General features: G+C 37.9%; 1 protein-coding gene across 2 annotated transcripts in view; it reads left to right on the top strand.

Moving 5' to 3' along the window:
* The window catches only part of LOC124637160 (furin-like protease 2), a 194,111-nt gene that overhangs the window by 114,572 nt on the left and 64,436 nt on the right, over positions 1–15,103 (top strand). For both annotated transcript variants that reach the window (XM_047173513.1, XM_047173514.1), the window contains one exon: positions 3,208–3,565. In XM_047173513.1, coding sequence (XP_047029469.1) covers positions 3,404–3,565 — 162 coding nt within the window. In that variant the 5' untranslated portion in view covers positions 3,208–3,403. The remainder of the gene's footprint in view (positions 1–3,207; positions 3,566–15,103) is intronic.

The following is a 15,103-nucleotide window of genomic DNA, read 5'->3' as shown; positions in this document are numbered from 1 at the left end:
TGCGCAATTATGACATTGACTAGGAAAATCTATAAGTTTAAGTTTTGAGTGACAAGCATCATGGTACTTCTTTATTTGACTAGAGTCCCTTTCTCCCCATATAACTTTATTGTTACTATTACTATTTTTAATAACTTTAGCCTTAACTAACTCTAAATTGCACTCCAAAAGAATAGGATAATGGTCCGACCAGTAAATGTCATACATTACTAATATTTTTAATACTGAGAGCCTCGCAGCAGTCGTCAACACAAAATGGTCAAGCCATCTGCGCGAGCCGTGCGCATCACTAACGAAAGTGTACGATTCTGATGGTAATAGTTCTAGATCGGCGCAAGACCACTGTTGTTCACTACAAAAGTTAATGAGTTCATTGGCAAATAACTCACCCGGGTGCGCATTAAAGTCCCCCAGTATGTACACTGACTCAACACTATTATTTTCTATAATTGCATTTACTTCGCACAAACACTCTGTAAATTCTGCCAAATTATCCACACAGTTTGTGGGCATATACACAGAAAAGATTATTATGGACCGGTCACTTACACCTAGCTTTACGGCACATAAACGCGCACTATCACATTCGATAACGGTAGCTACGGGAAACACGTCCTTCTTCCAAAGCAAAGCCACTCCACCGTATGGCCTGCCTCTCAGTATACCAGCAGACGTGTCTACTGCTGACTTTCCAGTATAAGCAAAACGATCATCTATACTTCCCAAGGAAGGAATATCATGCGGCAGAAGCCAAGTCTCCTGTAATGCGACGACATCAGCTGCGTCACATAATCGCCTCACACAATCTTTCGATCTGCTCACACCTTTACAATTAAAACTAATTAACTTGACTACATCCATCATGCTCATTTATGTTCTTCAAATTATTATTTTTACCATTTTTTCGCCACTTAAAATCGACAAAGCGTCGAAAGGCTATTCCCTCAGGCCAAAAATCATTTTGCATAAAAGTATCCAGTTTATTTCGAGGTATAAATATTTTATAAGAATCATATTCTTTTTCGACAGTCATATTCATTTTTTCTATCGTAACTTCAATATTAGTTTTATTCTTTACATATTCGACTATGCTACACACGGGCACAGCCTTCGCCACATTATAAATATAAATCGGGATTTTTATATCGGCCGCCTTAAAGTTAGAATCAGATTGAACTATGGCATTTCCTCTATTCCCTATAAACCTGTTTCTGTATCTTTTTCTCTGTACTTGTATCCATTCATGCGACTGAGATTCATTTTTCCAAATTCCCTCTTGCGTTACTTCGGCAAAAGATTTTTGACGCATTTGCACACTCGAAGTAGCTGTGTGTCCCCGAGACGCAGGTGCGACTCGAGACACGTGCGCAATCGGCTCGCGCTCGGAAATGGTCGGGTTAGCTTCGTGTCGTGTGTCCTTTTGTCCTTGAAGCTCGAGGACGGCCGCTGCTTGCGCACTCGGCTCCCGCTCGGTGATGTTCGGGTCGACTTCGGGCCTCTCGACCGGTGCTTTCGCGCTCTTTTGCTGACTCTTTTGCTGACTTAAAGAGCTCAAGTTTTCTTCAAACCTTTGATAAATATTTTTCTTTTTATTTAATAGAAAACTGTTATCGTTGTTCACGTGGCAGCTTGAAATTGAAGCGAGGTTGTTTAAAAATGTTACACAATTAACAATTTTACCAAATTGAAACGTTTCACGTCAAAGGTAACAAATTTCATTACATTAAATATGACCGGCGCTCGTGTTATGTATAAATAACGAGGATACGTGTCACGGTGCACGGAGCGATGCTGTGCGAATAACTTGCATGTTTCATAACTGCCACACGATATATAAATAAACTCACTATTATTTGATATTGATATGTTGTGAAGAATTATTGATTGACTCCGTGACCATTGCTGCTGAATATTTCACGAATGACGATGCACTTGGTTTCAATTCAGTTTACGGTTTCAATATTTTCTATTCTTGATAGTTCGTTTTAGAAAAACCAAAAACCGCAAACTTAATGTTAATTGAACTTAGAAAATTGAATTCATACTTATTTATAAATCGTTGAATCGATGTGTACTTATTTAAAAGTTAACAGTTTTAAACAACTTTAATCTTAAAGTCAATAATTATTAAGCGTCATTAGTTTGACTTTGTAGAGTTAATCTAATGTAAACTTAAAAATCTTACAAAGAATCTTGCGAAGTGAATATTCCGAATTTAAAGGCGCTAGACTATTACCTCTAATAGAAACTTCAGTTTTAGTTTAAAGCACCTACTTTAAACAAAACTAACACTAGATATAATTTTAGTGAACATTTTAGAGCAACTATTGTCTCAAGAGACAGTTTTTAGCCTGCTGCGAAGTCAGAAGGCAAACAAGTTAAATTGTTTTTATTGCATCCCCGGGCCATTGTGAAAACACACGTGAGAAAAAACCTTGCTTAGTTGTGAGTGGAATTACTTGTTGCCTCACAGAGTTCTTACTGACTTCAAGCGGTCTTATTTACTCACGGTTTCAAGAAAACAACTTTTATGCCTTAATATAGTTATCACCTTAACGAGTTAAGTTAATGAATTTCACTTGTTATTAAAAATATTTGGAAATAACGATTATGAAGCAAATAACTAGTTTTCCCAATTTATCTTTTTTGAGTCCTTTAATTTATTCACAAAGGCAGGTATAAAATAAAAAGTCGAGCTGACAATACCAAACCGCCGCCGAAGGTGGGAGAGACACAAAGAATTTTGTTCAAAGGTTTTACTTTCACTTGTAACGGACGTCAGATAAATTTCCAAATAAAATTTCATAAATATTTTTGATATATTCACGGTCAGGCTTTTCATACTTTGCCCGCGTGGCTTATCTGGATTATCTCGGGATTTCCCACGGATTTTTTTAACTTGTTCGCGTTTGTGCGTCCGCTTATTGCGTTTTATCTGGCGCGTGATTTGCCGTGGTGCGGCCCGCGCTACGCCAAATATGTTTATCGCACCCTAAATTCCCCTTTATGTTTATGGAGTTCGTTCGAACGTAAAAAATAATGCTAAATGAAGAGCGGAGCCTCCGCCGCGGGAGTTACTCTTTATTAAAATTTAATATCTCTCAAGCACCTTTTGTGTTCGAGAGAGCGGGTACACGTTACAATTACAGAGATCCTTTTAATTAAGTCCTTCGCCGTTAAAGCCTAATTTAACCGTTTTTGTTTCAGGTAATACGAGGTGGGATGACACAGTGTTCGAACGGGTCAACATTGGAGACGTATACCGAGATATATTAGTTGAGTGTGTTTGAGGAAAGTGTGTGGGTGATCCTTATGTTAAGGATTGGTAGTTGAAACACGCGGTTGGTACTGTGTCGGTGGGTCGCAGATGCGGTTGTGATTGTGCAGTGTTGTGGTCATTGTCATGGTGACGTCATGGCGCGCACTGGCGCTGCTGGCGGCGCTACACGCGTGCGCCGCGCTGCCGGAGCCCGTGTACCACGACCAGTTCGCCGTGCACGTGCCCGCCGGGCCCCACCACGTCGATGACATCGCCAGGAGGCACGGCTTCGTCAACCATGGACAGGTATGTTAACTATGCCCATACTTACAACAAAAAACCGAAGGTAACGATCGCTCTTCCGGATCGGAAGCAATATAGAACATTTAGGAGTACACGTAATGTGCGTAGTTCCGCGCACGTCACGCTGGGCTAGTAGGCAGTTATACCTGCTTATGTAATTACATAAGACAGTCATTATGGCAAAGTTTCCGAGCGTAACCAATTAGAACGCAATTACGTTTCTTTTTGGGAATTTTTGTTTTTACCGTAACGAATAAGATTTAGGTGACATGAGGTTTCTTGCGGCGCGGAACGTTGCGTTTCACAAACCATTCATTTTAATTAGAGATTCTTTGTTGTGGCCTAACTTACCTGCAGTGTAAATGGCAGCCTAGCAAAAACATATTAATTAACATTTTGTTTTCAGTACTTTGAACAACAGAATATGTGCTTGCTAAGAAATTAATCGGATCTCTACTAGAAATAGTTTTATTGAATGATAAAAATTTTAATGCCTATGTGCAAAATGAATAAAGTTAAAAAAACAATCAGATTAACGAAGAAATTTGCAATTAATTAATTTAATGTTTCACATAACAATCAAGCATTAAAAACAACTACAAGAATTAATTAAATTTATAGACTGTGAAGCGATTATTTTAACGACGTGACGTTGTTGTGTCAATTAATTGATTGGTGTTGACTGCCTTGCGACCGAGCGCTGGGAGTGGGGAGAACTCGTCAAGTTTAACTTGTATTTTTGTATATTGTTTTTTGTCTCTTTAATTAACGCTCCACTCGGGATGCTTTCACATTTATGTCACTTTTGTCTGTGGTGATGTTGCTTCCTATATTGGCTTGTAGATCAATAAATTTTGGTTGCGTTATTTTTAAAATTGAACATCAGAAAGTTAGCTTTTGACAGTTGAATCAAAAATAATGATTTATAGACTATAGGGTTTTAAAAAGATTAAATCTAGCTATTGCTATTATTGTCTAATTGCCATTTGCGTAATGAAAGTACTTAAAAGTTTTAGGTCAACAGGTATTTAATTACCAATTTACGATATAATAGCTAAAAGTCTATTCAGGTCAATAAAATTGGTGTCAGGAGCTTTTATTACAGAGCCCTGATGTCCCTCGTTTAGTTCAACTGTATACTTACCTATGTTTCTGTTAACTATGCCCAAGTTCTTCGCGTGACTGTCTGTCGCGGCCGTCCAATTAAGTTTTCTCCAGTGATTAATGGCTCCTAACTCTATACTTAAGCTTTATGTCCAGTCTGTTTTTGTTTTAGACAAGTTTTTATGCTGTGTTACAAACTTGTCAGGCATCTTGATCAATTAAATGCTAGAAGATAGATGACTCGAGTTTCATTAGATTCTTGTTTGACTACCTAATTGGCTGATGTAGTCATTACTATGTCGTTAGGTCTATGAAATGTTGCTTTGATTAGTGAAATATTTAAAGGCACGTTTGCATAATTTTACCTCTAACGGCCGGTTCACACATATCCCCGTTTTACTGTCCCGTTTTATCGTGTACGTTTTTTTTTCGTCGATGGCGTATGTAGTTGTATACAGAATACTGTGCCATGTGTGAAGTCACTCATAAAACTACATACGCCATCGACAAAAAAAAAACGTACACGATAAAACGGAACAGTAAAACGGAGACATGTGTGAACCGGCCGTAAATTCGCTGATAATCCTAAAAGGTGATGATTAGTATTTGGTACAAAAACCTGGTGATAAGTTACATTTTTTCGATAAGTTTGTCCTAAAGTTATTAATAGACATGCTTGTTTAATTTCAGTGTGCATTTTGTAGTAGTAGCTCTTGTAATAAGCAGTATTATATGTTTGTTTAATGGTACGACGTAATACTTTACCTAATATTCTAATATTGAGTAGGGTTTTATTTATAGCGTGGCCGGCGTTTTCCTGTTAATTATGGTTTTTATATAGCCACCGGATAAAATTTATCAGCTCCGCACGGAGTAAGGTTTCAATTAGGCACAAGTTATATTTACGTGGGCTCTAAATCTGGTCGGTGACAAAGGGCCAGATGAAATTAGCCAGGTAGGTACCGCGAGATAAATTGCAGAAATACGACCGTAATGAAAGGAACAGAATGTCTGCTGAAGTGTTTGGAGAAAATTATTCGTACCCACCTTCGTACGCCTTAAATACGATGAATCTGGGGCTCGGAAGGTTTATATATGATCGTAAATTTTCTCCAACCTATTTTGATTTTTTCTTAGTTTCTCGCCTTTTGTGTATGTTTAGTAAAATAGGGTGTGCTAAAAAAGGGTGATAAATCTCGAGCGAGTCCGAGAGAATTCTGAGTAGATGCGGAGATAGTCGATGGAGTAATGTTTTGACTAATCGGTGGTCAAGATTAGGTCGGAAACTGCTCAGAATTGTCGTATTCTAAGACTGGACCTTACTATGTTGTAAGTGTATAATTAATCACAAGCAATGCTGCTGGGGACGGGGTTGGATTAATTCATCACTCGTGGCAATATTTTCCTCTGTACATTGCCGTGCCAATTAATGTTTGTTGTGGTGGTATGTAAGTACACTTACACACTATATTCTTGTACGTAATGTTTTCTTTTCTCTCGACACATTAAGTCAGGAGTTTATAAATTAGGTCGCTAAACATAATTCAGCTCCATTATTTAAAAAGCTTAATTCAAGTTGTATCGACATAATCTTGTACAAGTAATCTCCAAGTCTAACACCCGAAGGACACGATTTACGTCGTTAATATCCATCAATTAATTTCGAGTCGAATACGATTTCGGCAATCTGTTAAGCCAATAATGATTTATTGCGACAATGGCCTTCAAACTACGAAGCTTTTAATAGAACATTAGACGATCTGCTTGTTATGCAGGTTCTTTCAGTCGTTCTGTTCTTCCGAGAAGTTGAATCCCGCAGCTTGTAACTTCTGAGTGTACACGGAAGACTACTCAATGTTTGTCTTACTTCTTGCCGTATAAAATGAAACTCCGCAGAGATTTAAAGTATTCATTCGTGTCTCGTACAACATGAACATCATCGTGTAACTTTTTATGACAGCCGGACGGTTAACTAACTTTTCTGTATACCCATTTCAATGTCCATACTCGTTTCAATCTTTATACCGCTGCGATCGCGCCGACCGATCTCAAATGTCATGCGCTGTCCAAAAACTGTTGACGCCAACGTTTTCTCAAATTAGATTTTTATCTCCAATGCGAACCGATGATCGGAACGAATGGAATTGAATTCGAAACCGGGAAACGTATCGCGGAGCAGGTCGAGTGCTCGGCTCCGGCTCAGCTGGGAATAACCGGCGGCTGTTCCATGAACACATTCAAACATTTCCTGTCGCATTATCGACTGTTTCACTCATGCTGGCTTAAAGAGATGCGCGCTACTGTCTAGGGAAAACGTCGGCAATCATGGGGGCTCGCGATTTTTGCCATCTTGCATTATTAATTTGGCTCAGTTTAAATAAAGTACGCCTTGAAATAAACAAAACAATTCCCGTCACTCTCCCTGTTCGTGTGACACAGATCTGAATTCAGGCTTCGGAAACGTTATAGGATCGTGTGTAATCTAGAAAACAGATTACCGCTTCAGTGCCGCTCTGATAGCTATTTGATGTTCGGTAGAGCTTTTGTGAACATTAACGTATTTCCCCAAGTAGCAGGTCATGTTTTATTTATGTATGATATTACTTCAGTGAGTACCTATCATTTAGAACCAAACAAACATATTGCGCACAAAAACTTAACTAATAAGCTCATCATGTGTTCACCTAAACCCCTTAATAATGTAACAGTTTTTGTTGAACCAGCGAGTCTTTGTTGTACCTTGTGTTGTGTACAAAACACAGAATTTATAACCTGACCGAAACAGGGTCGGAAAGCTAATTCCCTTCGCGGCAAGCAAAAAGATTCGTAACTAGATATCTAATTTACTCCAGACACAAAAGCGTTTCTTGTCTCTCTTAACTCGAACAAGTCGTTAGTGAAGGAAAAACTCAGTAGAAACTTTAATTTGGATCGTAAAAAGTGTCCATGATGCGAAAATAATAGTTTTCACTTAGTCGCTTTTTTATTAGCGCCCGAGCTGAAATGTGACGATGAGGCTGTCTTTTTGCGTTGGTGTCGGAGTTGTTAAATTGAATTGCACGCCAGTTTAGTACACTGAGTGCAGTGCACGTCTTTATTACAGACCCCGTCATATTTTTATGTAGCCTTAGCGTATGTCACATTAGCGTGCTATACGAGTGCACTTGCGGTGCAATAAACGTTACAGTATTCTATTCACATTCAAAACAAACGTAAGAACTAAGGCCTGTGTAACGCGAGTAAATCTTAGTAAGGCAAGTGTGTGTGCAAACTCGACGCGGTCTGGCGTGCACAAACACTTGAGTGTGCTGTCATTGTCGAGTAAGTGTCGCCAAACACTTGCTCTATTCCGCGAGACGTCCTGAACCGCCTGTGTTTGACATGCTCCACCAAATCGACCCACAAGAGTCCTCGACGTGTGTGCGACTACATTTACAACACACCGCGACACTGTGCCCTAATGTGTCATCCATCACTAATGTAATTCTTAAGCGACACGTAATTTAGTTACATAGTTGGAATACTCCGGAGCGTGCGCGTACACGTCATAAGTTAAGGAATGATTAAGGAGGTTCTGATCAAATTATTGTAAGACAAGTGTTTCGTTTATGATCGGAATATTGTATGTCATTCAATTTGCTTCATTGAGACAGTAATTTATTTACTTTACGGTTTCCACGCATGAATATCGCAATTAAACGCATTATATTATTTTTCCACGAATTTATTAAGCTTGATTATCCTTTAACGTCACTATATTTTTTTCTGTAAGCCACACCAGTGTCCATGCTCGATTGCTTGACGATATTACCACGGGTTACCGATATACATACACCGTATTTTTGTAGCTTTTATTTTTATAGGCATTTATTCGTTTGAAGGCTAGATCACAAGGAGTTACCGTAAAACTAACGAAGCGGTGTAACTACAGTATTTGGTTTAAATTGCAGAGGAGTGTCCTTTTTCGAGTTTCACCGACACTGGTAAATGTATGTCTATTTACTTTTATACTAATGATCATCCTATTTCATAGATCCAATTTCTTTAGTAAAGCTTACCTGAAAATTACAAGTAATGAACCCATGGCGTAACAAGTAGTATTTTATTGGTATAAGACACTACTTTTGGGATGTATATATGGTCTAACATTTTTTTTTTACATAAACTGTAATTTGTAAATTTTACCAAAGGGACAGTTCACTACTTAATTCGATATCAAATTCCCATCGATCCTAACTCGCGCCATAACCCTAAACCGCCGCTAAACGTCGGTCGCGCGGTTAAGTTTGCGTTTCGCGTCACGTACGGCCCGTCGATGGCTCTCGGAGGAACCCATTCTTCCCATTCGTTTTATAAGTATTCAATAGTGTTCACAGTTTGTACGTATTCGCTGTCGTTCGTGACTCGATTGGTTGTTTACTCGTAGAATCAGACGTGTGTAGTGTACAGTGCTTTGGGAGATGATGTGCTAAATATTTTTGGTGCTGATTTTCGGAATGTAAGGCTCGTTCGGAATTTTGCTGTTTTGATTTGTGAGGCGCTTAAGTTACATCTTTTGGGTTTTAGGGGCGATATGACACACATTGAATAGCAATGACACAATTTACGTAAGCAGTGATAAACATAACTTGATGCCACTGCCCCATGCAGTATATTTTTAAACCTGTGAAAATATTTATCCAAAAATAAACAAGAAAAAGGGATGAAGAGCCTACAGGATACTTTGAAGTCATACGATGACACTGGAGATGCTCGTTAGACCCGATCAACACTCATGTTACCGAACGTACGCTACAAAGGGTTTTGTATTGAGTTGACCCTTAGGTCTCTCAATATATTGGGCCGTGACAGATGCACGACTCCATTCAGTGTTGGGTCGCATGTATGAGGACTCACTTAGTCTTGCGATCTTTATCTAAGTTACGAATCTAAATGTTTTTGTTATAAAATCTCAATTTACTAATTTACTGATCCGTTATTATTTTCAATTGAAGAAATCTATTGCCACTTTTTGCGGTTCGTGCGTACACTTGGCTTTGAATCTGATAATTTCTCCTGCTCCCTAGGTAACTACATAGTTTTAATAATAACACACAATGCAATGAACACTTCAGCGCAATCGCTATGCAATCTACACAAGTAAGTGTAGGGTTGGTTGTGTCTTGCAGCAATTTCCATATAGGTAGGAACGCTCAGACTTTAAGACGATGTTGTGTGTATCGATCGATACTATCCACTATTGACCCAGTTTATCGACAGCACTACTCAACTAATGAAGTACTTGACGAACCGTATCAATATTTATCATAATTCCTTCTAATTGTAAGTGATACTATCTTAATTAAACCTTTAAAACTTCGGCCTGCAACTTCTGTTAATTACTTACCAATGAATTAATGTTTTTAATTGCTTCTAATTAAGGCTCTTTAGATATAGAGCGACTTTCAATTAGCTGATATGCATAGCCAGTTTAAAGTGTTTGAAAATGTTAATTGTTATTCTGAAATTGATATGATGTTTATTTACAAAAATTGAATGATTTGTCGCAAGGGAATTCCCGTATTTTAAATGCATTGTGTGGTTAGCGATAGTCCAAAGGTGGAACTATTTCGTGGAATTAATTATATTATGGACTATAATAAACACGGATGTGGTTGGTACTTATGTGCCGATATTCGCACATAAATTGAAGTCTGACATCATCTGTTTTTATAATAAGACAGAATTTGTGAACTGAGTATTATATGGTTTCTAAAACCTTAATTAGTTAATTCACTATTATGCTAGCTGTACCTACTCAATTCCAAAAAGATGGACTATTTTCCAAAAGAAAACCATTAAAGTTTGCGATAGTGTACCAAATAGAAGTTATTCTCTTCTGGAACCGACAAAATTCGACCCGTGAAATGTCCAAGTTAAATTGTGAAATTAACTACAATGTTACGTCATTCGAGTACTTTAAGAATACGGACTGAAACAAGGTCATTCAAAAACTATTAAGTAAACTTATTCATATAATCGCTACAACATGACTGGTTTATTACTCGGCGCACTAAAGTGTAAAGCTATGAAGTTATTAATTATACTCGCTAATTGCGTTCAAAACTTGGGGCTAATGTGTTGTTCAAGTTATTTATGTAGTGGTTAACTTGCACGATCGATAGCATAGCCGCGAATAAACTACTGTTAGAATTACGTAATTCGTTTAGGTACTATCATAGATAATCGTAGGTTATGATTTCAGTTGTTGTCTATAAGGATATAAACGCACCGTATCCTACAAGTCTTCGCTAAAATGGTTCGATAAAAAACAGCAGTTTCGTATGACAATATTTTGGACACAATCAGCTTTATCGCAAAAATACAATTTTAGGTAAGTTTTACCATACAGTGTTACAAAATAAAATTGGAACCGAGTATTAGCAGTAATTTCCCCAAAGCGAACACGCGAACCAAATATTTATCTAGCAAAAATCGTATGTGAGCAAAGTTAGTATTTCTTTTTTGCGAAACAATGCGCGCGGAATTAATTATTGTAATAGAGCAACGGTCGCCGTTGTGGCTTCGGCTTAATTTGTAGTTACGTTTAGTGACTCTTAGCCACGGCTGTTGCTGTTATAATTACGATATAACGCACTACTAAATGCTACGAGTATTTCCAACAAAGATTTTGTGCTTATGTGCCTTACAAATTGTAGTATATTTTTCGAGGCTCCTAAGTAATGAGGCCTTTTTTCCCAGTAACTTGGTCCAGCGGATTCGACAAAAAGTGGCCATCATAAACAAATAATTGTTATGTTAATTGCAGCTTTCACTGTGTTTGTTCAGCGGTGTCACATGGAAACAAAGGCATTATTTAATGTTACGCACTGAACTCAAAATGTAGTTTTTGAGTTTATGCAATTTGTAATTATTTATAAAACCACGTAATTGACGCAATGTGTCACGGTCCAGGCTATGCACACACAATGTGCTATTATGTGATATTGTCTGTATTTTACCGTCACATTACCCAAGCAGTGGCATGTCATTACAATCGACGCTTTGACAGCGCGGCTGTGGAACGCGACAGCGTCGTTTGCGTCGGTTCGCAGCCGCGCCGTCGCATCGCCGACGCTCCTTTCAAACACATAATGTAATATTCCTTTCTGAAAAGGGAACTGTGACAGGTGTGCGGAGCGTACACTTGAAATCTCGCTATGAAAAATGCGCCCAGCTCTGAATTACATAATGCAAGAACGTGTCAACGCGTCGCACATAGACGCGGCGCGACACGCCATACACTTTTGAGATTCTTTGTGTTCGTAATAAGCGCCAGACAGCCGCCGAATGTTCGTAGGGCAGAGCGGGATGGTTGCAACAAAAATTTCATATAAAAGAGAAACGTACCCGCCATACTTCACGCGCATGTGTTTATTATGACTTCTTCTATCTCAGTAAATATGATTTTCATTGTACTTAATAAAGTCGTAATAAAGGCGCTCCCGGGGAGGGACGGAAGGAAGCTTCGACCTTTCCTGTGGGGCAGGGACCGGCGTATATCGCCACGAATATGGTTAATATTCGACCACCCCAATGACAATACGAGGCCTTCGTTAAAAATTATATGTTTAGAATTGTTTACAACTAACTTGTTTGGGAGCGGCGTTGTGGAAATTCGGAACACGTCTAACGAGGTATTAGGTGTTACGAATTTATGAAACCCTATTTAAACTTACTGACAATACAGGATGATCAATGTATTATGTGAGTAGTACCTACTCCAAAAGTATGTTCTTCATAACAACCAAAATTCATATAAGTATGTATGAGTATGAGTTTTTAGAGAGCAACATACAATCTCCGCGCAGACTGAGACTATTCTTAGACAGCACTCAGCTTTTAGCCGATAAAAGATGCTACATACTGGTATATAAAGATAAGCAATTGTACAGTTAAATCGAATCGCCTCAATGTAAAACATGTATTTAATCAATTTTAAAGTACCTGTGTATGTAACAACCAATTCTGCTCTGACATGGTTTGAAGTAATGCCAGATTTCTATGAAATATATATGCTTGATAAAATATGTATGTCATTCTTGAACTAAGTGATCTAGTCAGCACAATTCACAAGTGCGGACAATATTGAGGGTCGGTCTACAGGTCTTACCTAAATCAAAGGAGTTCAACCCTTTTGTGAGTGAAGAATGAAGTGAGAGGAACCCTCAATTCGGTCCTTACAATTTACGCGGGAATTGACACACTTGTACATAATTCTTCCACGAGACCCTTTAAAGACTAGGGTCTGATTGTAGAAGATAAAGGCAGAAGGTACGTAATAACACTTATTGCCTTATTCAATGTTTGGATCCTGAGCACTTGTGTGCTGATGGATGATTTTAATCATCTACATATGTGCATGTGAATATGTTTCAAGTAAGGAAAGGTTACAACAAAATACTTTCGACGGATAACCTGTGACAAGTAAACAAGCAGATCAAAGAGACTATAGCAATAATAATATGAATAAGGATGACCTCAGTCAGGCAACCCCTTACGGCTGAATCAATATAGCAAACTGCATTCCATGCTTTATAAATAATAGGTTTTCAACAGTAGGAGCAACGGCCTCCTCGCCCTCATTGGACGTTAATAGTTCCAGTAACATGAACGAACAAGAAAAAGTTTCTCTTTGCCGCTTCCAATTTCAGGAAACTTTAGGCGTTGAACAGTAAAGGAAAATACGTTATTAAACAAAATTATGGCATTTTATTATGTGTTTTAACATCTTTGTAATAAGGCTCTTTTTAAGTACCACAAAGTTAATTACATTGTCAACAAACAACAACTGTTACCTACGTAAATATCCCCAGTTTTCAGAAAGCATTCATAACTTTATTCGTTATCGAACAAAATGTCATGACGAGTGATTTTAATGGCTTTTTGGTCAACCAGTCACAAAAGCTTAAGTGGGATTGGATAAGGATTTATGAAAGCCGCGGTTTAGTTAGAGTTAAAAGTAAACCTTCAATTAAAGTTGCTCCAAATATTCCGAGAGCTAATGGTATTTTTGTTATAAGGACAGTGATAATAAGTATTTATTTGATCCTTATTTTTTTCTTCCGTAACATCAGAAGCAAAATCACTATCAAAATCCACACCCACAAATCCGCTAGTGGATTTCGACAGCAACTTTTTTGAAGGGTTGACAAGTAGTGGCCGATCGGTTACGTACAAAACTAGTGACTAATTGAATTAGAGCCCTTCTGTTCGGAGACGACCGTTCCTCGACATCCCTTGGCGAAAAAAGGCCCATTTATAACAGTATGGTAGGCATTGGTTGGAACGGAGACTTATTGCGAACACGGGACCATTTTTCCCGGATTGGTCGCACAGTTATTTATATTGATCGATGAAGATCAAACCAAACCTTATACAGTGGGTAAAAGGGATGTTTTCAAGTAACCCCAAGTGCCGTTTCCTGGATGCATGTTTAATAGTGAAGTTATACTAAATTATAAAAATATTATTAGATCATAAAATTCGGAAAAAGAATTAAGTAATACTCAACATGTATCTCTAGTGTTAATTATAGCGCTGTAAAATAATATATTACACATTTGATTTGTAAAAAACTTATTCCCCACTCAGTGCTTTTAATTAATGCATTAAAATATTTTCTAAAGGTAATATTACTAAAAGCATCTCATCATTGGAATGCTTTAGATTTAAAACCCCGTACATAAACAAGAACGTGAAATCCGTGCATCGTGGCTCGCAAGGAATTTCTTAAGGTTTATGTGGTAGGTGTTGTTTTTTCGAAAATTAAATTGACCTAATTTTCCTTTGACCTCCTTTGTAGAGATAACTGATGAAACGTGTGCCTTCAACTTCTTGTATGGGGTTTGTGATTAGTTCGAAATAAAGAAACAGTAGTAGATGAAATCTTATTCAAGATTCCACTTACATGGTTTCTAAGAGACTTGACTGTCTAGCTTGCATAATAAGCCGTTTAACTCTCTATATTTTGTGAAATTTACCGTATGGTTGCTAAGACCCAGTTCCCAAAGACACACACAGGAGCTCACGAATAATTGAATAGATGTTTTCAAATTGAAAGGGTTTTGTAACACACCTATCATGAGGACACAATGTACTCCGCCTGTATAGGCCTTTATTGAAAACTGTATTACCCAAAATTATACAGGGTTACTGGTAAGTAGACCGCATCCTTTCAGGAGGTGATAGTATAGGTCAATACGAACAAATTTGACCCTGGGATACACTGGGCAAAAGTTAACCCGTTTCAAGATAATCGAATTTTAAGATCTTTTCTTTACAAGTCGTCTAGGTACACGTATACATTTTTATTACTAGTTAAAAGTCTCGTTTTTGCGGATTTTTGTGTGTTTTGTGGCTTTTTGGATAGCTAGATAAATGTAGATGTTTTTAAAG

Source organism: Helicoverpa zea, chromosome 15, assembly GCF_022581195.2.
Source record: "Helicoverpa zea isolate HzStark_Cry1AcR chromosome 15, ilHelZeax1.1, whole genome shotgun sequence".
NCBI classification, from domain to species: Eukaryota; Metazoa; Arthropoda; class Insecta; order Lepidoptera; family Noctuidae; genus Helicoverpa; species Helicoverpa zea.
Note: the sequence above shows the minus strand (reverse complement) of the source record. Positions and strands in the feature narration are given on the sequence as shown.